Source organism: Poecile atricapillus, chromosome W, assembly GCF_030490865.1.
Source record: "Poecile atricapillus isolate bPoeAtr1 chromosome W, bPoeAtr1.hap1, whole genome shotgun sequence".
Classification (NCBI taxonomy): domain Eukaryota; kingdom Metazoa; phylum Chordata; class Aves; order Passeriformes; family Paridae; genus Poecile; species Poecile atricapillus.
The window spans coordinates 104,692,909-104,720,011 of NC_081288.1; the positions used below are offsets into that span (position 1 = coordinate 104,692,909).

At 42.9% G+C, this 27,103-nt stretch overlaps 1 protein-coding gene across 2 annotated transcripts; it reads left to right on the plus strand.

Annotated features, from left to right (window-relative positions):
• The first annotated feature begins 1,898 nt into the window (after nt 1-1,898).
• LOC131591492 (zinc finger CCCH-type antiviral protein 1-like) lies at nt 1,899-26,637 on the plus strand. 2 transcript variants are annotated; one of them, XM_058862261.1, is made up of 16 exons: nt 1,899-2,250; nt 5,600-5,732; nt 8,420-8,672; nt 8,783-8,887; nt 9,265-9,327; nt 9,899-9,967; nt 11,224-11,325; nt 12,665-12,788; nt 14,005-14,170; nt 15,943-16,063; nt 16,603-16,699; nt 17,125-17,203; nt 21,903-22,033; nt 23,893-24,044; nt 24,627-25,003; nt 25,052-26,637. In XM_058862261.1, the coding sequence occupies exons 1-16, from the start codon at nt 1,970-1,972 to the stop codon at nt 25,172-25,174; spliced, it is 2,376 nt and encodes a 791-aa protein (XP_058718244.1). In that variant the 5' UTR covers nt 1,899-1,969; the 3' UTR covers nt 25,175-26,637. The 2 variants fall into 2 exon arrangements, with proteins under 2 accessions (XP_058718244.1, XP_058718242.1); XM_058862259.1 differs by having other exon boundaries at nt 24,627-26,637.
• Nucleotides 26,638-27,103: the final 466 nt, after the last annotated feature.

The window sequence follows — 27,103 nt, forward strand, 5'->3', positions numbered from 1 at the left end:
ATGCAGAAATGTATGTTTACACTGGAATTGGCTGAAAAAACAAAATATAAATAAATATAAGCAAATTACTGTACAATTTGCCTGATTATTATTATTATTATTACTATTACTATTATTACTATTATTATTGTTATTATTATCTACTGTATAAAGCTGGTAATATATTGCTGACTCACTATTTGAATAATTTTCTACCTTATCAGTCAGTCCTGAAACTACCTCAAGCATGGATCTGAGTTTTATTATACTTGATGATCAGTTGAAACCTGAGAATGCCAATATCCACAGCTGGAGCATAAACTAACCCAGAACTATCAATATACTTCTCCAAAGCTATGATGTGGCAAACTCCTCCCTCTTCTATTTCTTTTTAGAAATCATTTCATTGCTTCAATTACCATAGGAGGGGAACAGATATGAGGAAGTATGTCCAAAGAAAAGGTTCTTACGTAGCCTTCAACAACAAAGAAAGAGCATACCACAGGCTCAAGTACCACCTTGGCCTTATTCCTGGAGGTGGTTCTCTCTTTATGACCTGAACAGTGACTGTGACTTTGTAGTTTCACATGCTTTTCAAATCAGCCATCAACAACAGGTAACACAGGCCACTCACTTTATTTTCAAGGTTAACTTCCTGATCCAGAGGGAGCAGTTGATACTGTCCCTGAAACTTGCAGTGACAAAGGGTTTCAGTATAAAAGCTCATCTCAAATGGATTTAATCCTCAACCCTCTTTCGATTCAGTATTTGCTGTGCTTCTTCCCCATCCTACAGACCCTCCCCAGCCCTACTTCAACATTAAGAGGAGCCTGGCACTTCTGCTTTTGTCGTGGTTTAACCGCAGCCAGCAGCCTGGCCCAGGCAGCCACTCATTCGCTCCCCACCAGTGGGACTGGGGAGAGAATCAGAAGGGTAAAAGCTGGAAAACTAGATTGAGATAAAGACAGTGTAATAGAGAAAGCAAAGGCTGCACACACAAGCAAAGCCAATCAAGGAATTAATTCCCTGCTTCCCAAGGGCAGGCAGGTGTTCAGCCATCTCCAGGAGAGCAGGGCCCCATCACACACCACCGTGTCTTAGGAAGACAAAAGCTGTAACTCCAAATGTCCCAGCCTTCCTTCTCCCACCACCCCCCCCCCCCGCCCCCCCAGCTTCCCATGCATCCCAGGCTCCTCCCCAGTATGACAGTACAAGAAGTAGAAAAGACCTTGGCTCTGTGCAAGCACTGCTCAGCAATAATGAAAACATCTCTATTATCATTCCTGTGTTCAGGACAAATCCAAAACACAGTCCCACAGTAGTAACTTGAAGAAAAACCTACCCCAGCCAAAACCAGCACAGCTTTACAGCCCTGCCAGGACACTATGCTGCAACCAGTGCTCATCAGCAGCTCACTTCCAGTCGGGAAGAAAAGTAATGGCATTGCTACATAAACATTACAGTTATTTGTGTATATGTTTTATCCTGCATTATATGCTTAACGCTCTGCACTAGATTCGAGTTAGTGTAGAGAGAGCAAAAGTTAGCAAGGTGAGGAAAGGTTAGGCAAGACTGCCTCATCTCAGAAGTGTTGCAGGCCAGGTTGGATGGGGCATGGAACAACCTGGTCTAGTGGAAGGAGACTCTGCCCAGCGTAGGGGAGGGAACGAGATGATCTTTAAGACCTTTCCAGCGCAAACCACTCAGTGATTCCGTAATAATAACAAGGAAACCTCTCAGTCCTTTCAGTCACTTCTTGCATTATTCACTTCCAGTGTGATGTTCAGCCAAGAAGACCTCGAGGCTGGTCGGATCCCTGCCCCCAGCGCGGCCCGAGCCGCTGGCCCCGCCCGTGCCTTCGGTTTCGATTCCCGTCCAGAGCGGCCGAGAGGCAGCGACGAGTCCCCGCCCCGCTCCTGCTCCTATTGCCGCTCCCGCCCCGCTCCCGACACAGTCCCGCTCGCGGTCCCGTCTGGAGCGGAGGGGCAGGATGTGCGATCCGGCCGTGTCCAGTTTCCTCACCCAGACACTGTGTGCCCATGGCGGGCGGCTGGGGTTGCAGGAGCTGCAGGAGAACATCGGGCTGTCGACACTGCAGCTGCAGGACACGCTGTCGGCGGCGGGCCCCCGGCAGTTCCTGGTGGTGGAGGGCGGCCTGGCGGTCCTTGCCGTGACGGACGTGCGGGTCTGTGTCCGCAAGGAGTGCGATGGCTGCGAGCGGCTGCACCTCTGCAAGCTGCACCTCATGGGCAGGTGCTACGTGAGGCCCAGGTGAGCGCGGGGGGCGCGGGCAGCCCGTGGGGACGGCCGGGGTCCCCCCAATCCCCTCACCCCCCCCACCTCTCACAACCCCCCCCAAACCTTTCGCACCCCCCAAACGCCTTCACGTCCGCCCCAAACTTTGCCTTACACCCTCCAATCCCCCCACAAACCCCCCCCGCTCCTCACACACCCTAGCCCCCTCCGAGTCCCCACCTCCACCCCCCAAACTCCCTCTCTAAGCCGCTTATGCCCCCCAAACCTCTCACACCCCCCAAAACCCCTCACATGCCAGCACCGCCGGGGGTGCCGCTCCCGCCCTGCTGTCCCGGGAGGAGCGGGCAGTTTTCTGCTCGGATCAGCCGCGGGAGATCCTTGCTGCGGAGGGACTCGTGCCCTGCCCCCGCCATGTCGGTAGAAGCCGACGATTTGGGGTTTTTTGTTTCTTTCATTTTCTGTTTGTTGGTTTGTTTAAATCTACTTATCTCCGAGCCCGTCGGTCATCCCCCCCGGCATCTAAGTAAAATAGTTTACACTTTTTTCTCAGAAGGAGAAAGCAAAGTGCTGTCATGCCCTCTGGTTTCGCTCTAGAGAGTTACAAAAGTTGAGTTTTGATGTCACTGCTTGGCTTACGGCCCTGTCTTTGGGAGGCACTGTTGAATCACCCTAGGTGCATCAGTCTCAGTTTCTGGAAGATGGAGGACTCATGGGATGGGCAGACCAGGCAGCCACTCTAGCCACAGGTGGCCAAAAGGTGGTGCCTAGTTTAAAATAAAGGAAACCAAAGGCAAATGCAGAAGAGCAACTCAGCTTTGCCACTGCGATTACTGATGGAAGAACTTCGTAGTTTAAGACCCCAAGCCCCAGGTCTGGTGCTGATGGAGCATAAGGAACATGCATGATCCCACTGGATCCTTCCTCTTCTGCCCCACCAAAATGGATCACTGTGCAGTAAGACCTGGATAGCATGAAGGGGAAAAGCCATGTCTCTCTCTCTCTCATCATTAGGATAATAATATTTTTTTATTTTTTGTTACATTACAGGCAATACAGTAAGCTCCCATGCGGTTCACTGTTGGAAATGCCTTGACGTATGTGCAGACACTCATGATGGATAACTTTGTGTGAATTAAAGTTTGCAGTGAGGCAATTCCCTTCATTATGATAAACCACCTGTCCTCTCCGTAACACTAAGTATTTAAAATCACTTTAGTATGCGTTAAAAATTAATAAAGCAGAGAGTATACCTTTCATGGGAGGGAGCTGGATTAAAATGAGAGGGCAGAAATTCTGCTAGGTGGACCTAGATCCAGACAGAGACTATTTTTTAACCGATAAGGTAAAATCTAGCCTTGCTTCCAGGTCTTGCATTCCTTTTGTTTCAGAATCCCTGGAAAGATAAATGTATGGGCAAGCTACTTGGGTCTTTGGTTTAGTGGAATCATTGTTTTAGTCCAGTTAATCCTGTTCTAACTAATGTCTGGCAAATGGCTTTTTGCTGTTATTTTCATTTTTCCTGAATGTCTTGCTGAACTCAGCTGTGTATTTGTAGAGTGTTTCAGCCTTTGACTTGGAAGTACAGACTCAAGTGATGTAGAAGACTGTGACTGTTGGTGGAGTCTCAGATTGACTGTGGAAGAGCACTGGTGATGGGTCCCACCTCACATACTCTGTAGCTTACCTACCTTCATAGTCATTGAGTGCCTACAGCATCTTGGAAGAAAGCCTTGGAAGGTTGTTTCTCAGGACCAAAGACGGCACAGTTCTGCCCTTCCTGCTTACTTGCTTACAAAGAATGTGTTCAACAGGTAGCAGGGGTCAGGGGAGAAATACCTACATAAGGGTCTGTATGGAAGGATTGCATACACACCTTGAGATAAAACTTCACGAGGAGAGCTTCATGAGTTAACTAAAGGCTGAAAGAGTAAAGGGATAGACTTCAGTCTGGTGAGTTAACAGGTACTTTTACTGGTTGAGTATGTCTAAACTTAAGGCTGTATCGATCATGTATTGGAGAGCAGGACATGAGGAAACTGAATTTTACTGCATTGAATTAATGCACAGGCTGACTCTGTGTCTCCTCTCGGTTACTGATTTGCAGTACCATTTCAAATAGATGTAAAAAATCTGCAATCTCCCTCTCTAATTCATACTCATCATACTTTGGGCTTCGTAAGTGGCACCACTGACTTCATTATTCTAGCTTAATTGCTTCTTTAATCAAAACTTGTAAGTTAAACTTACCTGGGTTTTGATTTTTTAATTTTTTTTAATAAAACTTCACAGCTACTGAAGATAGCAAAATGTGTTGTTTTAAGCTTCACTGTCACTTCTGTTTTGTGCAGACTTTAGTGTGTATCTTTACTTGCCGTCCCAAGGGCAACAACCTTTTATGTTCACAAAATGAAGGCTGTTGCAACTTCTGGCATGGTTGGTGTACGCCTTTAAAATTAACTTTCCCTCCAGCTGTTCAGGTGTCACGGTCCTCTAATACAAGCTAGAGTCGTGTGAGGTTCATTTGATCTCAGAGTGCAAAAAGGCACAAAGGGATATCAGTTTAAATCACAACAATAGGGTACCTTTATTTTAGTGCCAACAACAGGGGTTCTGTGATAGACGGGAGGGTGAGAGAGAGAGGGAGGGAGGGAGAAAGAAAACAGAGAAGGGGGAGTTACAGCTACCAACGGACGAGGTGGGGTCACCAGGATCTTCTTCCAAGGGGAGATCTTAAAGAAGTTCACTTAGAAAGTCACTTTTATAGTTTGTTTCAAAAGTGAGGGGCAGCTGGCCAAGAGGTGGGGAAATTCCTAGGCTATTGTGATGAGACCCGTTGCTCTGAGAAGCAGGTGTAAGGTACAGAACAGGCTGCTCCTTACAAGTCCCTGCTCAGCAGCAGGAACGAAGGCAGTGCACCATGGCAGCACAGCAAGTACACCTGCAAACAATCACCTGGCAAGCATCCACCTCAACCAGGCCAGAACCCCTGTACAAAGTCCCTTAGGGTCCTTAGGGTCTTAGTCTCTGTTCTTGCGACAGTGTTGAGGCAAATGAGGGAAACTTTGGACCGTTTCTTACATTAGGTCATGTGACTTGACTTGGATCTTCCTTGACTTGCATCTTGGAGGCAAAGAATGCTTGGGGTCTGGCTGCATTGATGTTTAAAATGAGGAGGATAGGGTCACAGCACTTCACAGAGGAGTTCTGCTGTTTGGTCCATTCTCTGGCTAATTACAGACACCAAGTAAATGTTCACAGAGACTCCCACCAAGCCACCTTTCTCTCAAGTTGCACATTATCTGAGGTTCTTCTTTACATGAACTTGACTAAAGGAATAAACATATTTCTGTGTATTTTCTTGCAGCTCTTGTAAGTACTCGCATGACATCATGAATGCGGAGAACAAAAAAGTTCTAAAAAAACATAATTTGTCTGGCCTCAGTGAGAATGAGCTGCAAGTCCTGCTTCTCCAAAACGATGCATTCTTCCTCCCTGATGTAAGTTGTACTGATGTCTTAAGAGAAAGTTCTTGTTCATTAGGAATGGGAGAGGGCAAGAGAGAATGTGGAGTTCTGATCTTAACACCCAGCTGTTAAGATATGAAACGGGATTAGTCAGAATGAAGGAGGAATGAGAGTGGCAATGTGAAACAACATTAAGCCAGACTGTGAAAGGGCTGTGTACTTAAAATAATAAAAAAAATCACCCCCACAGCAGTAAAAATGTTTAATAAGTACCCAGAGACATGCATCTGGAGAAGGCCCAGTCATCTGTGATGTGTCAGGAGCAGACCTGCCCTCTGATAGCAGGAGGTGGGAAGCAAGGCTACAGCTTGTCTTGTGTGCCATTTCTGTTTTCCCAACAGCATGGTTATAAAGCATAAAACAAGCAAACTAAAATGTCAGCAGGTTGACCAGAGGTTTAAAAAGGGTGAGATAAGCAAGAGAGAGTTGAAAGATCACAATAACTGTACATGCTTACAGGGTGAAAGGTATGACCAAAACCCAATTTGTTGCTTCTTCTCTATTAGATGATGAAGACTGGGAAGTGAGTGCTCCCTTCCTTTTCCAGTCCATATAGGCCTGCACAGGCTTGCACCCATTTTGGTGCTTGAGGGTATAAGAGATGAGAAGAATCTGTGAGCAAGACGACCAAATGACTGCAGTTAGTTTTGTTTGAAATATGGCTCTTCCAAAGTGCATGGAGTTTTTTTACTCTGTCTTTCTACAAAGGAACCTTTGACTATATTGTATGCTACTCATTGGTTTTGTTAAATTTGGTTGAACATTCTGATTCAGCATGTGTGTATAAGGGCAATACTGTCTTCAAGGTTTGGCTGTTTCAAAGTCAGCCATATCCTGTTCTGGCTGCAGCTGCTCCTGGTTAAGAAATTACCGAAGTATTGCCTTTGTCTTTTGAAGTTTATAATCTCCACAGATTTGTTGATGCAACAGTTCTGTTGTTTCTTTGTTCCCTGCTGTGAAAATGCTAGTCTTTGACAAAATATAATTTTTTTATGGTGTAGAGTTTTAAAGTATGTTTTACTGGCAGACTGAAGGAGCATGGTGTTGATAAGCAAGGAGAATTACTAATTGTTCCCAGTAATGAGCAAATAGTTGCAACTATTCTTGGTATTAGCCTTAAGTGCTTACTAGAAATCTGTTCAGCCCTCACCCCTGCAGGCATCATTAATTACCTGTAATTTAGGAGCACTTTTAACTCCTATCAGTATTTAGTAAAATAGCAAAATCAAGAGAAAACTGTGATCAGTGCAGACCATTCATAAACCTGAGAGCTTGGAGGTGGGATGTAAAAGACAATTTGGCTCTTTCCTGCTTAGAAATGCTGACTGCTTGTGTGTGTGAAGACATGGCATGTAGGAAGCTCTCAAGCAAGAGGACACTTTGGTGTTCTGTGACCTGAACTGGGGTTCAGAGTAAGAAAAACGCAACAGCACCACAACATCAGGGATTTTCACACATTCCTTCACTTTCTCTCTGGCTCTCCTGGTTGGTTGGTTGGTTGGTTGGTTGGTTGGTTTGTTTGGAGTGTGTGCGCATGTGTGTTCGTTTGTTTTGTTTTTTGGTTGGTTTTTGTTTCTGTTTCTTGGCAGATGCAAGGGAACAATCTGCTTTCTTGATGTAGCTAAATAGTGGATACCCTATTTTCATAGTTTAAGCCCTGATAAGTACCATGCAGCCACTTGCTCTCCCACCCTGGTGGGATGGGGAGGAGAATTGGAAAAGAGGTAAAACTTATGGGTTGAGATAAGGATACTTAAATAATCGAAATAAAATATACTAATAATAACTGCAATGAGAGGGAGTGAGAGATTAATATCTCTATATTATAGATAACTATATGTTATATTTATAAAGTATAAAACCCAAGAGAAACAAGTAATTCCCGGTACAGTTGCTCCCTACCCACTGACTGATGCCCAGCCCATCATCCCTGAGCAGTGGTTGGTGGATCCTGAGAAGAGGGGTTTGGAGGGGATCTGTGAGAGTCCCAGTGTGATATTGGGACTCTCTGCCAGACAGCTGTTTGTCCCCCTCAAGGAAGCTTTCTCGTTACAGGCTGCTCCCAGAGAAAAAACTGTTACTGTGGTGCTTAGTGGTCAATGTGAAGGAGCTTTTGGTCTGTGATTTGTTCTCTGGTCTGATTCTCTGTGTACCTCTTTTTTAGTGAGTAGAGGAATAAAGAAGTGCATTGATTTTTCCATATGTACTCTAATCTCAAAGCATTCTTACCATTTTATTAGCTCAAATCTTCAATGCAGGATAAACTTTACAAATAGGAAATTGTAACTCATTTGACACTGTACATATTTTTATGGAGATACTTATTCTTTGTTGTTCATTATGCTCTAGGGGTTTTTTAAATAGAATAACTGTAAACTAATCTGATTTTATGCAACTGTTGCATTCATTTTTGGCACTCCTAAGTTTGTTGGGTTAGCTTTTCTTAGAAACAAAACACAATCAACTTCAAAACTGAAAATGCATGAGTCAGCTTAAAATACCTGATCCTCTATGCAAGAAATCTGCCTAGATTTAAAGAAGTCACAGTAAACACATGCCTTTTAATCACCATTTTTCTGCAGTTAAAGCTGCATGCCTATAGGACAAAGAAAATTTCTAATGTGCTTTTCCATTTCCTGTTGTATCCTCCCCACTTTTAGACCTGCTCCTTGTACAACAAAAAAGGTCACCACTGTCAGCAGCAAAACAACTGCAACAAGCTTCATGTTTGTCGACACTTTCTCCATGGGAAATGTAAATTTCCTCGATGCATAATGTCCCATAACCTCTTGGATGGCCACGCATTGAGAGTGTTGGAAGCCGGAGGCATTGACGCGAAGATAGCTTCAAACTTCCAGGCTATATATGATTACAAGCATATTGAATTCAACAGGGAACCAAAGAAGGGGTATGGTAAGTTGCAAGAAATAGTGGTCTTAAACATGATTTTGAGTTTGATAGAGGTAGAAACTGTTCTTGCTTGACTTGCCCGCTAAACCCCATTGTCCTTTTGGTGCTTTCAGTACTCAACTACAGACCATTAAATGATCGTTGGAAAAAGCCAGCAAAAGAACCAAAGACAACTTTGCAAACAGTGCAAACCATGCTGCATGTGCCACCTTCTGAAGGTAAATACGTAGCTAATAGTACCAACCATTTCCTTGTGGAATCAGCTTTTTTATTTCTCCTCTTGCAATATATACACATTTTTTCCCCTCTTTGCTATTACGCGCTTGCAAGAATGGAGTAAGCCATAGCACAGTCATGTGGGAGGGAGAACTGCACTTTTGTTGCCTAAAATACTTCATTCAAAACAGCAATTGAGTGACTGGCAATAACTGACTAGCTAGGGTTTGTAACTGTAATTGCACCTCTGTTGTATCAGCAGTGGAGTGCAGTGGAAAATTACAAGTGTGATGGACATAATTTTCCACAAAGATTGGGATATTGCCAGCTAGCTGAGCTTCTGGCCCAGCAGTGCTGTTCATTCAGTCTTTTCATGCAGGTCCCAATAGCACCGTACCTGCTCAGAACAAAGACCAGTTGCCAACAGGAGCAGGAGATAAAGGTATGGATTGTTTCTTACCCTCCAGTCTTGAAACTGGTGGTTTTCATTGGGATTTGATTTCACACAGCCTGACAGCTCCCTGTGGTAGTTGAGTGCAGCTTATGTGCTTGCCTTACTGTGTGCTGAAATCCATGGTACCAGATGGCCAGCGGAGCAGTGTTGGAATTTCTGACCAAGCATTGTGCAGCACTCTGTACTGTCCTGGACACATTTTTTCCTTCCTAGGATGGTGACAGAATTTTATCTGTGCATGCAGTATCTTTCTTTGCCTTATGTCTGTAGGCAATTAATACAGCTTTGTGAGGAGCGGTGTTGTCTTGATATACCTTCCAGTGAGTGAATGGCAACTTATAAATCTCCTGTTATTCTGGGCAGAAGGACCTTGGCTTTAAAGCTTGTCAGAGTCCAGTACTCTCTGAACTGGTTCTTTTAGATATTCCACACATGGGTGGTGTAATGTTTCATATCAAATTACAAGTGTGATGGACGTAATTTTCCACAAAGATTGGGATATTGCCAGCTAGCTGGGCTTCTGGCTCAGCAGTGCTATTCATTCAGTCTTTTCATGCAGGTCCCAATAGCACCGTACCTGCTCAGAACAAAGACCAGTTGCCAAGAGGAGCAGGAAATAAAGATAAAGGTATGATTTTTTTCCAACTGTCTGGTCTTGAGATGAGCTTATCTAAAAAGAGTTGATGTCATGCAGGTGTTGTGGTTCAGCTACTTGCTCACTTCCCCCTGATCCCCAGGGGGAAGAGAAAAGAAAGAATAAAAGCAAAAAAACCTGGGTCAAAATGGGGAGGGAGGGAAAAATTCCCCAAATAATAAGTTGAAGAGGAAAACTAAGCAAAAGAACACTTTTTTTTGCCTACAAAGGCAGTCACTCGTCGTGTCTCACATGCAGGCTAGACAATTTCCTAGCAAAAGGTAGCTAACCCTACTAAAACACCCTCTTCTTCCTTCTATTACTGAGCTTTGTGTTATATAGTGTGGGATGTTTGGTGAGTTTGGGTCCTTTGCCCACTTGTGTCCCCTCCCAAGCTATTGTACAGCCTGATTCTATTAACTCTGGGGGCAGGATGAAAAACTGAGGCCTTGATGTATATCACTGTTCAGCAGAAGCTGGGGCATGAGTGTGTTAACAGCCTTGTTTTGGTCAAAACTCTAAAACAGCATCTTATTGGTTGCTGTGAAGAAAATTACATCTTATTCTGGCCATGTCCAGTACAGTGACATTTCTGTCATTTCATTTCATTTTAAGTGGCAAAGTCCACTGGAAGCAAAATACAGACGTTGACTTACAAAGCGTAGCAATTACAGTGCACAGTTCAATCACAATAATAATGGGATTCCCATTGCATATCTGTATAATACATTCACTGTCTCAATATTTACTCACTGGGTGTCCCCAGTCCCTAGGGAAGTTGAAGCCTGTTGCTGTTTTCAAAATTCTTTGGTTGGTTGTTTAGGTTTAATACCTCTGCATGGGGCTGAGCCCTGTGTTCACTCCCCCCATGTTTGTCTGGCTGACTCAGAAACATTTCTACCCTGAATCAGTCTGTTCAGCTGACATTGCTGTTTATGCACCCTCTGGTCCCCTTGGTGTGGAGACAAAGCCAGCTTCACTGCAAAAACCATGGTCATTCACACCCTGTGTTGTTCTGAGCTTCCTGATGCTGCACTTGTCCTTCCTCACTGAGACTTCTTCCAGTGTCAGGGTTTATTGCTCAGTCACAAAGCCCTGACTTTTGTGTTTGGGGTGTATGGGGGATAGTCAGATTCTGAAAGTGCTTGACTTTGCTACTGCAGTCAAATCCTTGTTATTTCTGGGATGAAGTACCAAATGTAGGATCTTCCTCTTAGAGCAAATATGGACTGCTGTGTTCTTTGCTGTAGGTAAAAAGGACAGTTCCTCTGATGAAGCTTCAAAGGACAAGAAGAAAGATAACTGTGATGAGATCTGTTTATTCTATGTCTGGAAGTACTGCAAAAACAAGGGTAAGCTTTATGAAAAGTAACGTTGTTGAAGAGTTGTCTGCAGGGCACTCCTGCTCAGTGGTTTGGGCCAGTGGTGACAATTATGCCTCTCAATAGTTTATTTTCTTTCCAGGTCATTAATAAACACAGTCAGAATTACAAACACAATCAGAGAAAAGCCAAATGGCATACTTAACCCTTTCTCCTCTGGATAATCCAGTCTATTTCAGCCCTTTTGATGGGGGCAGGCTTTTGAGTACCTTTCTGTGGCAAAGCCCTTTAATTGTGTAGTGTTACCCTTTCTGTAGCTAGAAGATCAAGTTATGAATTGACTTTATGCTGTCATCATTGACAGCTCATAAATGTATACCACCCTTTATTCCTGGTGTATCTATCCTATGTACATCAGATAATAGTCATAGTCTCCCTCATTAAGTCCTTTAAAAAGTGATCTGAGGTGTTAAAATTAAAACATCTTAAAAAAACACAGTGGTTGTATCAGCTAAGCTAAAGATAAATCTAGTCCACTGTCTTTTTGGTGGCCAGAACAGACGTCTGAGGGAAGAACATAAGTAATTGTATTTGGGAGCTGTCTCTGAACAGTAATTCAACTCCCAGGTTTGGTTCTTTTCCTTTATTATGAGGAGGTACCATGACATTTCCTTTCCCTGATCTTGTCCAGTTAGTTTTTAAAGTACTGCTATTCCTCTGACCTCTTGGTCTTGACAAAGACCTTGTATAATGTGAATGGTGTACCTGGGCGAAACTGTTAAGGTCAGGCTCAAACCAGCCATACTGTGGCCACCAGATAACTAAACTCAAGTAACTGTTGGAGTGCTTTATTTGCCATAGTGGGCAAATTGTTGTAAGTTGTAAGATGTTTGGTCCATACTTGGATGTGGAGTGTCAGAAGAAAACCCTTCAGGCCTTGGCAACCACCCTGTGATTTCTAAGGGACTAAGGAAGAGAGAACCAAATATATCAGTGTTTAAATGATGTGTAGACTAGACTTTTTACAGCCGAGATACATGGTTGTGTGACACATAACATGCACTTCCTATCTGTGGCACTGCTCTCCCAGCTGCCAGTGTTGTGTCTCAGCAAAGGGAAGGTTCTGGTGTCTTTCAAATGTATTTGGCAGTGTATATATATATATATATATATATTGTTTTTCTTGGTAAGACTGCAGAAACACACTCCCCTTTTCAGCACTCTGAAAAGTGTTCATCACTGCTTGTACCAAAGCCCAGAAGTGAAAGTCTCAAGATGTATAAGATGCTGGTTCTATTTTGTTTTTTTCTTGTCTTGCTCTTTGTGTTAATGATTGCAGAGTTCTTGACTGTGTCTGATTTTGTTACAGATAAATGCAAATCTGTTCATTACCGTTTGCCATATAAATGGGAGATACATGATGGGTTGGACTGGCATGAACTTCCCATGATGGAGGAAATTGAAAAGGCATATTGTGACCCAAAGAACAGCAGGTGTAGTAATGCTGAACTCCTTGCTTGGAGTACTGTGAATTGAGCCTGTGTAGGAAAACTTGTGTTTTCTTCCTAAAGATGTCTGACTTCTCAGTTTCTGATTACTGAGCTTCTTAGAAGCTGGGAGGATGTAAAAATGAGAAATTCTCCTTTTGAAAAAGCAAAGTAAGAGAGATTGCATGAAAGTCCCACTCCAGTTTTGTCTTCTAAAAATAACAAAACTGTATCTTGCATTTAAATCTCTGTACAAGGTAAAAAGCCACTGGAATACAGTGAAATTACTAGTATTTCAGATCATTAATCAGTGTATTTATAGTAACAAAGTTGGGCCTTTTGACAAGATTTCAGAGCTGGTCCTTCTCTAGGGCTATTTCTTTCATACTACAGTTAGTATCATATAACAATAACAATAATAGTGGTCTGTTATGTGCCTAGAGACATTTTATGAAATGTCCTTTGTGTAAGCAACCCATCTATTTTTTCCTCTTTTTTATTTCTATTTTAAGAGTGTGTTTTTCTTTTAACTCCTTTGTAAAAATTCCCACTCAAAGCCGCCTGGATTCATAGGGCACCCCAATTCCATTCACAAAATGGTATTCTGGTTTTGGCCCATGCCTCTTAAGGCACCAGATTATTTTGATTTGCAGTTTTCTGTAGATCACAGGCAATATTCCCAAGAGGAGGCTGCCATCAAAGTCTTCCTGCCTGGGAGTTAACTTTTCAAGCTTCTCAGGAGTAAGAGCCCAGGTGGCTCCAGTGATGAATGCAGTTTGCAGAACTCACAGCTGTGGTTGCTGTGATTGCATCCTTTGTAACCACAGAAAAATAGCAAAGTTGATAGGCTGCAGGTGTTTGCTGGCAAATTCAGTCACAGACTTTGCACGTTCTGCTTTTGTACTGACAAAGACTTTAACCACACTTAGTTATCACAGAAGTTCCTTTTGTCACACTGTACTTGGAACCTGATACTGTCGGTAAAGCTGGCACAGCCACATGTGATTGAAGTAGCATTTGGTGTATCACAGGCCAGAGTTCACTTCTGAAGCTTGGAAGTGGTTTTCAGAGCTGCCATGTGCTGTGGGAAATAAATACTCTCATTTCAGATCTAATTAAATTTAGTTACATTATATTAAAGAAAATGGCACCAGCTTAAACTGGGGATTAGAGGATAAAGTATGCACTGCTAACTATAATAAACCCGAGTTTGTCCTTACAGCTTGCCAAGTAGGAACATAAATTTCCAGACAATGACCTGCTCTTCTTCTTTGGTTCGACGCCTCTCTACACCATCATCAGTCACAAAACCAACATTCGTACTGACCACACAGTGGATTTGGTACTGGAAGAACAACCAAGACAAGTGGATTGAATATGGAGAACAGGTGAGTTCACATCCTGTGCTTTGGGTCACTTCTGCAGGAATATATGGAGCCTCTCTGCATCATTTCCTCTTTTCGCAACAGGATTAATTAAGTGAATCCTTGTGCTTGAATTTTACAGCATTGGTTAAGGTAATGAAGCTGTATCTGTTCATAACAGACAAGATAAAATGCTGACAGGTTGGAGAGAAGAGAGCTCCCTTTTGGAGTTGGCTGTGGCTCCTACAGAGATTTAACCTACAGAGACTGTCCTTAAGATACATGCTAAGTAGTTGCCTCTTTTCTAGGCATTGCCCTGCTTCCTTAGACATGTAAGGGTTGCTCTGCTCTCTCAGATCAAGTGCAGTCTTCTTCCATGTATGTCCAAGTCTTCTGATGAGAAAGTAATCTATCTGAAAAACGCAGGAAAATAAATCTGTATAGAATCTCACCTTCCACTAAGGCAGATGAATATACCCCATATGGTTTTACAGTATAGCAGCACAAGTGGTAGAACAAATGATCCAGGGACTTGGAAAACTGCACAGGTGTTGGATAGAGTACAGTTTAAAAGACTCCGAGTAACCTCAAAGAGTACTCAGGCTCAAGGAGTCACCCTGAGAGGTGTCCCAGGTCCAGGAGAGATCACAGCTGTGCAGCTGCTCCTTAGCAGGAGCAGGAGGAGCTTGAAAGGAGCTCATTCAGGCTTTCTTATCTGTGGAATGAAGTGGTTGGCTCATAGTTAAATCACAAGCAAAGTAAAAGGTAAGAGTGAGACTCCTTATGCCTGCAACTTTTTTTTCCCTTGACAAGTTAGTCTTGGAAGAACCACCTGCTATTCATGCATTAATTACATCATCAGTGTTTGTTTCCAAGCTCATATACACCAATGCTCAGCATGTCACCCAGTTCCTTTGTGGGTTTTCAGATAGCAGGTTGGAACTAGAAAAGTTCTTGGCCTAGGCATTTGCTTACTTTGGAGCCTGAACCAAACTAACTCTGGTTTGGTAAGGAGTCAAGTGTACCCATCACACCCAGTGGCAGCTCAGCCCCACCCCCTCCCCTGCCCTGGGACTAGGGAGAGAGTGAGAAAGCTCATGAGATGAGATAAAGGCTAAAAGATAAAGTAAGAGTGTGTGCCCAAGCAAAGCAAAACAAGGAATTAATTTCCACTTCCTTTGGACAGGCAGGTGCTCAGCCCAGGAAAGCTGGGCTGCATCACAGGTCACAGTGACTTGGGAAAACAAACACCATCACTCCAAATGTCTCCCCCTTCCTTCTCCCCCCAGCTTTATATGCTGGAGTGACACTGTATGGTCTGAGATGTCCCTGTGGCCAGTTGGGGTCAGCTGTTCTGAATGTGTATCCACCCAATGCCTTGTGCCCTCCAGTCCCATCACTAGTGGGGTGGGAGAGGAGCAGAATCCTTGGCTATGTGCATGCCTAAACTAAACAATAACTAAAACATTCCTGTGTTATCAGCACTGTTACAGCACAAATCCAAAACACAGCCACTACCAGCTACTTGGAAGAAATTTAACTCTACCCCAGCCAGAACCAGCACAACTTGTTACAGGAATTTAAATGGGATAGGCATGTGTCCATCATTACTATTTATGTATTTGTGTTTATGTTACAAATATTCAGTACTCAGCTTCAGGCCACCATAGTTCTGGGTAGATTCCTCGTCCTCCTACTGTTGGCCTCTTCTTTCCCTCTACTCCAGCTAGTTATCCAGGGTTTAGGCCTGGCCATACTTCTCATTCTATTTCTTTTTTTCTCTTCTCCCCACAAAGGAAGAAGAGAACAGCGTGACCTCACCATCTTCTGCTATTATTGAGAACTTGTATCAAGCAGATCCATGTGTCACTGTACGTTTCCCAGCTGGCGAACATCAATATGAACTCAATTTTAAAGGTAGCAATTTTAAAGGTTCTCGTCTACAACTATGCAGTGCTTCATTGTCTTACAAAGTCTCCCAGCTTTTAGAAGCTATGACTTCCTTTCCTGACACCACCAGTTTCCTTTACTTGAAGTGAAGTTGTGATGGCCCAGAGGCCATCTTTTGGCCCTTACAAAAGTAACCTTGCCCCCTTATTCCTTGACACTCCCCAGACTCACATCTGACCAGTAGTCATAGTCTTCACATAAAGTCACATGAACTGTAAGTCTGTCGATGGTAAAAAATATGAGTTAGGCATCTTTGTGCTGCTGCAGTAAAGAGCATGAGTGGCTTGAGGGAGCAAGCACAGGCATAGTGCACAGATAGGCACAGGTTCAATGACAGAGTTACAGGAAAGACAGGAATCTTATACAGCCTTTGTGCAAATATTCCTCAGCAAGTAGAACTGACAGTGAATATGCAATTTTCATTAAAGAATGACTAATGATGACAAGATGACCCCATCTTGTAGACTTATTCATGATTTTTTTTCTTGCTCTTTTTTCTCCTCAAGAAATGACTCAGACAAACACTGCTTTTCAAACTCGAAGACAGGTCTGCAGGCGACCAAAATTTGTGTCTTCTGAAGATGTGCATAAGATAAAGACAGGGTAAGTGCTCTTTAGGTTGGTTTTTCATATTTCAGAAATAATTACAAGGCAGAATGGCTCCTAGTGCCAGCAGTGGTTGTACAAAGAACACAGGTGCTGCTGGTGAAAGCCTATCCATGGGGCTGAGCAACAAAAGTTGTATCACAAACTGTAGTCTTGGTGCATCACCTGCTGCCTGGGGTACACGTTACTTCAGGTGCTTCAGCCATAGCTGTTACTGAAAAAAGCAAGTGCAAGAGGCCTGTGGTGGTTGAGTGGCAGCATGCAGGGCCCACCTTACAGACTGAGGCTCTTTCCCAGTTTCTTTGTGATTTATTTTGTTAATTTTGAAATACAGGAATTGGCCAAAGGGAATGCTCCAAATCTGAGTGTTTGGAGCAGTACTAGAATTACTAACACTTCATTTTCTGTCTGTTTGCAAGCAGCCAGGGGGATTCTTCTATTCCAAATCAGACCTGTCCTAGTCACTGGGATGCATCTGCACTGCCTGAATTGGGATACAAGGTATTTTTTTTTCTCCTTCTTGTAATCCTCATGGAAAGGCACAGTTCAGAGCTTAACTGAATCAACTGTAACTGCATAGACGCTAAAAAGGGATAGATGTAATTTCTTGCGTGGGTATACTAAAGATCTAAGTGATGTCCTAAGGAAGGGCTCATGAAACAGGTGCCAAATTGCCTTGGGAATTGGCCAAACTTCAACTGCATTATAGGTGTTAATCTACATACTGAAAACTCACCAAACCAAAAACTCAGAACTCCAAATACCAAACCCAAAACTCACCAAATTCAAGACAGGAAGAATAAGTTTGAATTGGAGATCCAGGAAAGGAAGTCTCTATATCCTCCAGTACTGTCACATACATCACAGATCTGAGCACAGACCTTGGCCTCAAGAAATGGCAGAAATAAAGATCTACAACCATAAAATAAAAAAAAATATTGCAGTGATGTCTTCCACAAAACAACCCAACCCTTGTCAACCCAAAGTCTATGTTCTTATTTGATCTACCAAGACCAAAATGTATGGGTGTAGACCAAAATGTGTGTTAAGATTACTAGGTCCTGCAGTCCTTCTGGAAGCGCAGCACAGTTTGTGGAAGTACTACAGGACTCCAGAAAGAGGCTTCTTCATGTTACACTTGCCGTTTGTGTAGTGGTTTTGACCTTGCTTGAGGAACAGAGGTGTAAGAAGTTTTCTTTGTTGGATGTGTCACAGAATCTTGTGTGATGCTGACCAGGTTGTGTTGGCACAGATACCCTGGGGGCTGAGGAGCACCAGTGTGTGGCTGTGTGTCAGTGTCATGGGTGGAGTAAAGCACTTCACTTACAGGAGAGAAGGAGTGCTATGTTGTTATAAAATCACTACTTAACAAAATTTGGTAGTGAAGGTGATGGTGCTTCAACAAGATTTGATGGCAAAGTACACTTGATTATTTACTGCATAGAGGACAGGGTCAGACAAAACTATTAGAGAGACCCTCCTGTTGAGCCATGACTTTCATAGAGAAAACATGAAATAATGATGATGAGAGTGTATGGGAATCTGGCAGGCAACCCATTTGAAGATTTGCCTGTGATATTTGGAGCTCAGTGGAAGTAACAAAGGAATCTGCTCTTCCCTTGGCTTATCAGCATCTTAACTACAAGTGTAAATTTTTCCAAAGAATGCCAGAAAGACAGGTAGCTCTGTTCTTTTAAGGTCTGTTGAGCTGTATGTATTTAATTGCTTCCCATACTTGCTCTGAAAACTTGTGTGAGTTTTAGTTGAGTACATTTGTTGAGGTGTTTCTGGAGTCACTGGGGTGAATGTGGGAGGCTTTGGAATGCACTGCACAGATCCATAGTGTCTTTTGGCTTTAAGTGTGGGGATGTGTGAGTAGAAGGATTGCCTTGTTCCCCAGAGCTCAGTTTGCTTGCTGAGTTGGCACCTAAGAAAACATCTCTTAATTTGTGAGTGCCTTTCACAGGAAAGGAAAAGTGATAATGCCCATGATACCTGTTGGCACTAAAAGTGAAAGCCTGGGCTAGATTAAATCTTTCTGTGGGACCCTAAGCTTGTTTTTTTGCAGTAGGTAATATTGGCAGTGGCTGGGATTCTGCATGCTTGTGGTGACCACTGTAAGAGCTGACAGCTACAACTTGATGAACTGCCTTCTCTTCACACATGGACAAATAATCCTGGCAAAATCTGCTGCGCTGCAAGTGATCCATTTTAAAAAGGAACCTGTGAGATAGGCAGAAAGTCATCTTGTCTTAAAATGAGAACCTGTGTTTTGGAAATATTGCTTATTTTTCTAGTACTGCTGTGTCTTAATCTGTAAGTCATTGAGAATAGTTCTGTAGAAAGAAGTGTATAAAATGCACAATGGAAATTGGTAACACTGACTGGAAAATTGGTGTGAATTTCTCCTGTCTTTGTTTTAACAAAGCGGAACTAGTAGCTAAAGGGGGGGGGAAAAAAAAAGTTTATTATATCCTGAAACTTCATGCTGGGTTTACAATTGTCTCTTTAATGTCCAACTGAGAAAAGTGTGCAGTGGATGTGGGGTTTCCTGTCAGTCTTTGTGGGGCTGATGTGCTGCTGAATCCTGGCCACACGTAGACCAAGGTTTGCTGCACTGTACCAGGCACAGGATGCAATGTGAAGAGTGTCTGTGCATTGTAAATGTAACTTCTGGTGGGGTCACTGCCACCAGTACCAACCCTGCTCCTTCCAAAGCCCCAGTGAAGTACAGCTCAGGGCGTGAGTCACAGAGTACTGCTCTTGTGCAGTCATACTCTAGTGGGAATTGCTGCCAGAGCAGTGATTCCTTCTCTGCCTTGGGAGCTCTGCTCCTTAATAACAGGGTAGCAAACGCTCACACTGAGTGGGATTTTCCTTTTCATGCTTGAAGGTGAAAAATGCTTGAAGCAATTGCATAGTTATGCCATATCAGCCTTCAACAGCAATGTGGTGCTGTGAGCCTTTATTAGCACTAAAAGCATTCTTGGGGAAATAAGGACAAACCCACAAAGTTTTCATGGAAAGGAGAACAAATTTGTTGTCTGGAGGCCATCGTATGATAAAACAATGGAAGTACCTTTCTTACAGGATTAGGCCTTGTGTAGCATGGCTGACCCTCTGTTTTACCTAGAAAGGTTACAGTTCCTGAGGAAGAGACCACAGAATATGCTGGGTTGGGAGGAACCCATCAGGATCATTGAGTCCAACACCAGGCCCTGCACAGGACCCCAAGAATCACACCATGAGCCTAAAAGATGCAGCAGAGCAAAAGCACATTTGTAGTTTAAGTGGCAATTTTTCATGTATAAATAAATTGGCAGATGACATAAAGCTGAACACTGTAGGTAACACACCTGAAGGACAGGGCCATCCAGAGGGATGTGGACAAACTCAAGTGCTCCATGGGAATCCCATGAGGTTCAGCAAGTACCAGTGCTGCACCTGGGCCAGGACAACTCCTGGGGTCAATCCAGGCTGGAGATAAGCAGATGGAGCAGCCCTGGGAGAAGGATTTGGGGATACTGGTGGTGAGAGCTGGATATGCCCTGAACCCCCCTTGTGCTGAGCTGATGATTTACAAGGGCCTGGAGTGACAGGACAAGGGGGAGTGGCTTCAAATGTGACAGAGAGTACGTTTAGATTGGGTATTAGGAGAAATTCTTCCATCTGAGGCTAGTGAGGAGGCCCTGGCACAGGTTGCCAGAGAGGCTGTGGCTGCCCCATCCCTGGAAGTGTCCAAGGCCAGGTTGAAAGGGGCTTGGAGCAAGCTGGGATAATGGAATTTGTCCCTGCCCATGGCAGGGGGTAGCACTGGATGGGTTTTAAGGTCCCTTCCAACCCAAACCATGTTGTGATTCTAAATAAAAGATGTAGTACTGAAATGCAGCAACTTGGGCTGTGGTGCCACAGAGTGTGTAGACAGTACTTGCACATCCTGATTGTTTTATGTGCTATAAAACTTTGGAAAATGCTCCTGTATTGAGACATGGGAAATTTCACTCAACTTTTTAAAGGCTTTTAAATAAATTCAAATAAATACTTCTTTCTTGTGCAGCTGACTTTATTCTTAATCTTTAGAATACTTCCCTGTGAGTGATCTCCTCATTAGTAAGTACTTAAATGTCACTGTGAAACACAAGTTTTATCCAATTTTATTTTCTCTCTAAGCTCAGCCTTGTAAAACAGGGACTTTTTGCCTGGTAGGGTAAGATATTAGTTTCCTTGTTACCTTTTAGGATGGCCACAGCTTTCCTGCTTAAAACACTTTGGAACGTGGGATGTTGGGATTTCACTTTGTTATCTTGAGTCCCCACTTGGCTTAAGTTGTGCTAAAGTGGAAGGTATTACCAGGTGACATCAGCCTCCCAGCATCACAATTTTGCAGTTTATAGAGATAAATGTTGATTCTAGAAGATTAAAGACTAGTTACTTTGGAGAAAAAAATGGAAAATTTTTGCATGACAAAAACAAGCAGAAGAGCTCAAGTAATGTTTTAATTATGTTTTGCATTTAATTCTCTTTGGGAAAAATGAGCATTTCTTAATGGATTTTTAAACACAAAATGTATGGTTAAAAAAATAAAAGGATAATGGCTAAACAGACTTTGTTTCTTTTGGGAAAGGAGATGTATTTGTTTAAGCAGGTATTAAGTGTCACGTTTGTTTAGAAATGTAGGGGTTTTTTTCTGAAGTCCATACTTAAGTGAAGCTTTCTGAGTTCTAACTTTGAAAAGGTAAGGCACTACAATGCCAGGAGGGTGTTTGTGTTTTGTTTGTTTCATCTGTAATAGCTGAAGTTCTTGTAAATGTCTAGTTACAAATGATGCTGTTATCTAACGTCTTTTGTTCTTAATTTGCTTTAGATATAAAACTGACACTATCTGGAATAATCTGTCAAATTTTCTTTTTGCAATTTCTGTTCCATTGATATTTAAAGTTCCAAGTGTCAAGTCTTGGAGATAATAAACCTTTCAGCATCCTTCCTGAAGAGAGGTGAGGTGTCCTTGCAAAGCTGGAGTGACACTCTGATTTACTTGATATTTGGTTATTCACATAGTCATGATCTAAAGCATTTAATTACCCTTCATAAGCATAGTTTGGGGATCCTTCTGAAAGTGTATCTGCTGGAATTGGGCTTCTGCGTGTTCTGAGCTTACTGCAGCCTCATGCCTTCTTTTGCTTTGGTTTGTATTTTATAGGCAGTGGTGATCAGCAGTGCAACCTCTGAATACAATGGAATAAAGCAGCAGTTTCATCAGACTATGAAAAATTACAGCATCCTTAAAATACAGAGGATTCAGAATCCATCCCTCTGGAAGGTGTTTCAGTGGTTAGTACTTGTTTCCCTATCCTTATAAGGAGGCAGTCTGCAAGAACAGGTTGTCTCGTATATGCTTTCTAGGAAAGAAAGGAGGTTGCCACCTTTGCCTTTACTTGACTGGTATTTCGTTATTAGCAGTTTCAGGAGTGAGAATGGTGTCTGAGGCCTCCCACAGAATGCCAGTGCTCTGTGGGGAGGTTCCCTTTGCGTGGCTCCTTGGAAGAGGGGGAGAGGAGCATGGAGAGAAAGATGCATGATGCAAAACTGAGATGAGGATACCCACAGGGATGTGGAACAGCAGTTGTCTCGGGGATGGAGCAGTAACTGCCTGCTGTCCTCTTGTTTGTTACAAATCTTTATGCATTAGGGTATATGAAATGCTAAAAACAGTAAAGGCTGCATGGGCCTTTTTGTTCCAGTCAGATTTTATTTAAGGTGCTTTGCTGAACAAAGGCAGTATTGACTGAGAAAGAATCCTTGTGTTTTAACCTGATGATCCCTGAGTTCCAGAGCTCCTTTCTGGTTTTCAACATCTGCATCACTGATATTGAACTCTCCAGGTACTTCGGCCAAGCTGGATACCAGCAGATGAGAGCTGAGGCTCAACCATGTTCAAATTAGTTTGATGTAAGATTAAGCTGTTGCTTAGAACAATTGTCTAGTTTAAAACAAAAGTAAGTGTTCAAGGACTGTATGGAATGGTAATGGAGTAGAAAAATATTGCTCAAGTAAGTGCTTTCACCTGCAAAATGATAGAACTCAGTTATCAGCTACTGATTTCATAAAACCTTTTAATCTAGCAAAACACAAGAGACTTCAAAACATGTAATAGTGCATACCTTTTATCCTTCTCCAATGAGGTAATTAAGCTAAGCAGGCAGAGTTTACATTGCCAAGTCCAGAGGATGACGGAGTAATTTGGGTTGGAAGAGACCTTAAAGCTCATCCAATCTGCCATGGACAGGGACATCTTCCACTATCCCAGGTTGCTCAAGTCCTGTCCAACCTGGCCTGGAACACTTCCAGGGACGGGGCAGCCACAGCTTCTCTGGGCACCCTGTGCCAGGGCCTCACCACCTTCACAGTAAGTTCTTACTGAAGACATTTCAGTCCGTTCCTCTTAACTTTTCATTTACTAATTTACAAGTTGGAAGGATTCTCTCCTCCCCCTGGCTCTCTTTAATTTATAGCTGATGACTTTTTGAAGAACATCGCTGTCTTGTCCACTTCAGCAGCTTCTGAAAACCTGAGAGGTGTTTGGATGCTGTTGAATAATGATGGGAAATGCAAGTTGAGCTTTTTGTTGTGATTTCTCTGTTGACCCTGTTCAAAGCTCAGTCTGACTCAGGCTTCAACCATTGAGGTGAGCAGTGAGCAAAGCAGGCTGGGTTTGTGTCCTGGCCCCATCTCAGCATCACTGACCTCTTGCAGGGGCAGGAGCTGGGGCTTGTGGTATGGAGCACAAGCTTTGAGCCACTGTGGAAGCACAGAGCCTGTGTGGTTAATGCTGCCTCCACTCCATTGAGAGCTTGGGTGGGAAGGGACAAGATACCTTAAAGCCCAACCAGTAGGGCCCTACAGAGGAGTGAAAGGTTGGTACAGTGGCAACTAGAATAGTGTCAAATCCCTAAATTCCTGAGTAAAGCCAGAATTACCTAGAATTGCTGAGCAGTGGTGTCAGTACAGTGCTCATCTCGTACTTGTTCATCATGCTGCTAGTGTGTCTCATCTTCTGAGAGGAGAGAGCAGGCTGGAAAACCTCATCCAGCTGACATTAACATGGATGTCACATAGTTTGAATTGTTTAAAAAACCTCTTTTCGCCTTTTCTTCCATGGGTCACAGTCTCCTCCCCTTCATTTTTATCAGGCAAAAAGAGAAGATGAAAAGGGAAAATGGAGGAAAGGAAGTCCAGGAAAAACTCCTGTTCCACGGAACTGATATCACCTCCATGAAAACGATCTGCACTCAGAACTTTGACTGGAGAATTTGTGGAAGCAATGGAACTAACTATGGGAAGGGTATGTAGAAAGTGAGATGTCTGCTGAAGCTCCCCTGATAGTGGAGCAATCCAAGTTCTGAAGTCTTTAACTACAGAAGGTGAAAAAAAAAAAGATAAGAATTGTTATTATGGTCCTTCTTAAGAGGGCCAGGATTAGCTTTGGGTTGGGAGTAAGTCTTCTCACGAAGTGTAAAGTGCATTACTGCAGGGGTTTCCTGTAGGTGGCATTTTCTGATGTCTGAGGTCATAATTTCAATTTACAAGAGAAATTAGTTTGTATGGCAGGGAGCAGAGGGGTTTGCATGCCCTCAGTGTGATTGTGGAAGGTGTTTTCTTGTCTGTTCCTCTCATCATACCACACAGACCTGTAGTGTGCTTATTGATATAGCGTATAAATAATTACTCCTAAAATCGCAAATACTGAATGGAAATTGCATAGTGCAGTCCCCTTCCTTGCAAAAATTTCTGTGGTATTCTGTAAACTGACTAAGAGAATTCCTGAAAGTTGAGTCAGATACCTCCTGAAAACCCAGGGGATGCTCAGATTTTGCTGTCACTGTATAGATTCTCCTCACAACCACATTTTCATCTCATTTTCTAGGAAGTTACTTTGCTAGAGATGCTCGCTATTCCCACACCTACTGTCAAGCTACGCCACAGGGACACTTGATGTTTGTGGCTCGCGTTCTGGTTGGAGACTACGTTAAAGGCAACACAACCTATGTCCGTCCCCCAGAGAAGTGTGCTGACAAGATGTGGTTTTATGACAGCTGTGTGGATGATGAGTTAAATCCTTCTGTTTTTGTTGTCTTTGAAAAACACCAGATTTACCCAGAGTACATAATAGAGTATAAAGAGGAGAGAATAAGAGAGCAGAATGAGGTGGGAATAAGACCATATAGAGAGGCGGGAATAAGAGAGCAGAAAGAGGCAGGAATAAGACCATACAGAGAGGCAGGAATAACAGCATATGGAGAGGTGGGAATAAGACAGCAGAAAGAGGCAGGAATAACAGCATATGGAGAGGTGGGAATAAGACAGCAGAAAGAGGCAGGAATCAGAGAGCAGAAAGAAGCAGGATTAAGAACATACAGAGTGGAGGGAATAAAAGAGTGTAAAGAGGAGAGAAGAAAATGTGTTATATCTTAGAGGAACATGGCAGTTTGTATCCCTCTTCTTTCTTTTTAATACAGTTCTTTGGGATGTTAATCCAAACAATTTTTGCATTGAGGAGGGCCGGCAAAGCAGATGTTACATTTGTTGCAAGTACCTTTCTTCCTCTCTTAAATGAAGCATAGACATTTCGGTAAACTTCGAAGGAAAATCAGAATTGTGGAACGGGAAATTGAATGTTATGACTGCTGTGGGCAAATAATTATAAATGCATAGTCTAAAAAAAATAGAATTTCTTTTCGCAAACAGTTAAAAGAAAAATTAACAGTACAGTAGTTTTTAAGGAAGCTTTCCGGTTTTTAGTAGCCAGAGATTCTTTTTAGTGCAGAATTCATCTGTTCTTGATCCTCTCATCTATCATTATTATAAACAATTCAGTGTAGGTAATAATGACTTGAGTTTGTTTTCAAAGCACTGCTTGTTAATACTGGTACATGTTTCGAGTTAAAACAGTAAACAAAAAAAGAAAAAGCATATTTTAAATCCACATTGTTAGTTCTTGATAATTTTCATCTGTACAATGGCAGATGGAACAGAAACCTGTTGAATCAGATTCTTTGTGGAAATTTGCAGTAACTTGCTGTAACCTATACAAAAGCAGAGCTCAACTGAAACTGTGAAAGCCACCACATGTGAGTAAGCAGACACCAAAATTTGGTGGTTCGGCTGCAACTAATGACCGTAAGGACACAAAGGCTGTGTCCCAACGAGCCAGGCTTTCCAGTGGATGTGGCCCTGTAGCGCAATAGGACAGGAGAAACTTCTTAAGGAGCATAGAGATATTCTGTCTTGTTTTTGCATTAATTTTCGTTTTTCCAGACGTAGAATGGGACTGAAAGAGACCAGTTAGGTTCTCTCAAGGCCAGTGATAGAACTGCTGTCCTAAGGTACCGTCTGCATGTTCTGCTGCCCGCTTGCGTGGGGCAGGGTGCTGACAAGTGAGGATCCTCTTTGTGTGTGGGTGATCCTGGGTCAGAAACCTGTGCAGTTTCTACTGGATGTTAGCAGGGAGTCCGTAAGTGGATCAAACTCAAGGCCCTCTGTACAAAATGCCATATTCAGGCTGTTTAGCTGTTCAGAGGGAAACTGGGAGTGAGGACAGAGGATCAGTATTTTTTACCTTCAGATAAGCTTTACAGAAACAGCAACAGCATCTAAGGTTTTTGCATATGTGATACAAATATGTCAACCACTCAAAGATAGTGCCTTCTTTCCAAGAACAGAAAAGATAAATCCAGAACATCTTACTAAAACTGCTTAGAACTAAATGAAAACATGCGGGGAAGAATTTAAGACTTTCTAATATCTATCTTTCTCTTGTTTGCCTGTAGAGTTCCTGAATTACTAAGATTGTTGTATTTGCAAATAAAACCTGTTTTCAGGCACTTTTAGTGTGCAATTTGTCTTTATATAAACATGGCAAGTCTTAACATGCTGAGTGAACCAGCCCCTGCCTGTGTTTCATGCCTTCCTTCAGTGTTTATAAATCAGAGAACTGCACACATGGACTACCATTGTAGGGTAGGTGCTCAGCTAATTACTAAGGAGAGAATAGCATGATTCAGGGAGAATAGTACTGAAGTCCTAAGAAGAGATGAAAGAATCAAGTAAGGTAGTAGCAGAACAGCTGATTTTAAATCTCAAAGTAGTAGTAAGATACTGAGACGTTCTAAGGATGAACCTCTTTAATATGCAGATGAGTAACTTTTAAAGAATCTGAGTCAGACACCTGTAGGAACCCCTGCCTGTGAGGCACAAGGCAGGTTTGTATGGGGAGGGTGTTAGTGGGATGCTGACAGCTTAGGATCAGTCCAGATCACCACACACAGAGTAAGGACACAGCAGTACAGAGCTGTTCCATGGTCCAACCCACCCTGGGTGCTCTCTGATGCACAAGGCTTTGGC

Bases quoted from the DNA above. Each gene is read 5' to 3' on its own strand.
- LOC131591492 (XM_058862259.1), top strand. From the start codon at position 1,970: ATGTGCGATCCGGCCGTGTCCAGTTTCCTCACCCAGACACTGTGTGCC. The intron at 8,673-8,782 runs GTAAGTTGCAAG...TGGTGCTTTCAG, and splicing joins GGAACCAAAGAAGGGGTATG to TACTCAACTACAGACCATTA. The intron at 11,326-12,664 runs GTAAGCTTTATG...ATTTTGTTACAG, and splicing joins GAAGTACTGCAAAAACAAGG to ATAAATGCAAATCTGTTCAT.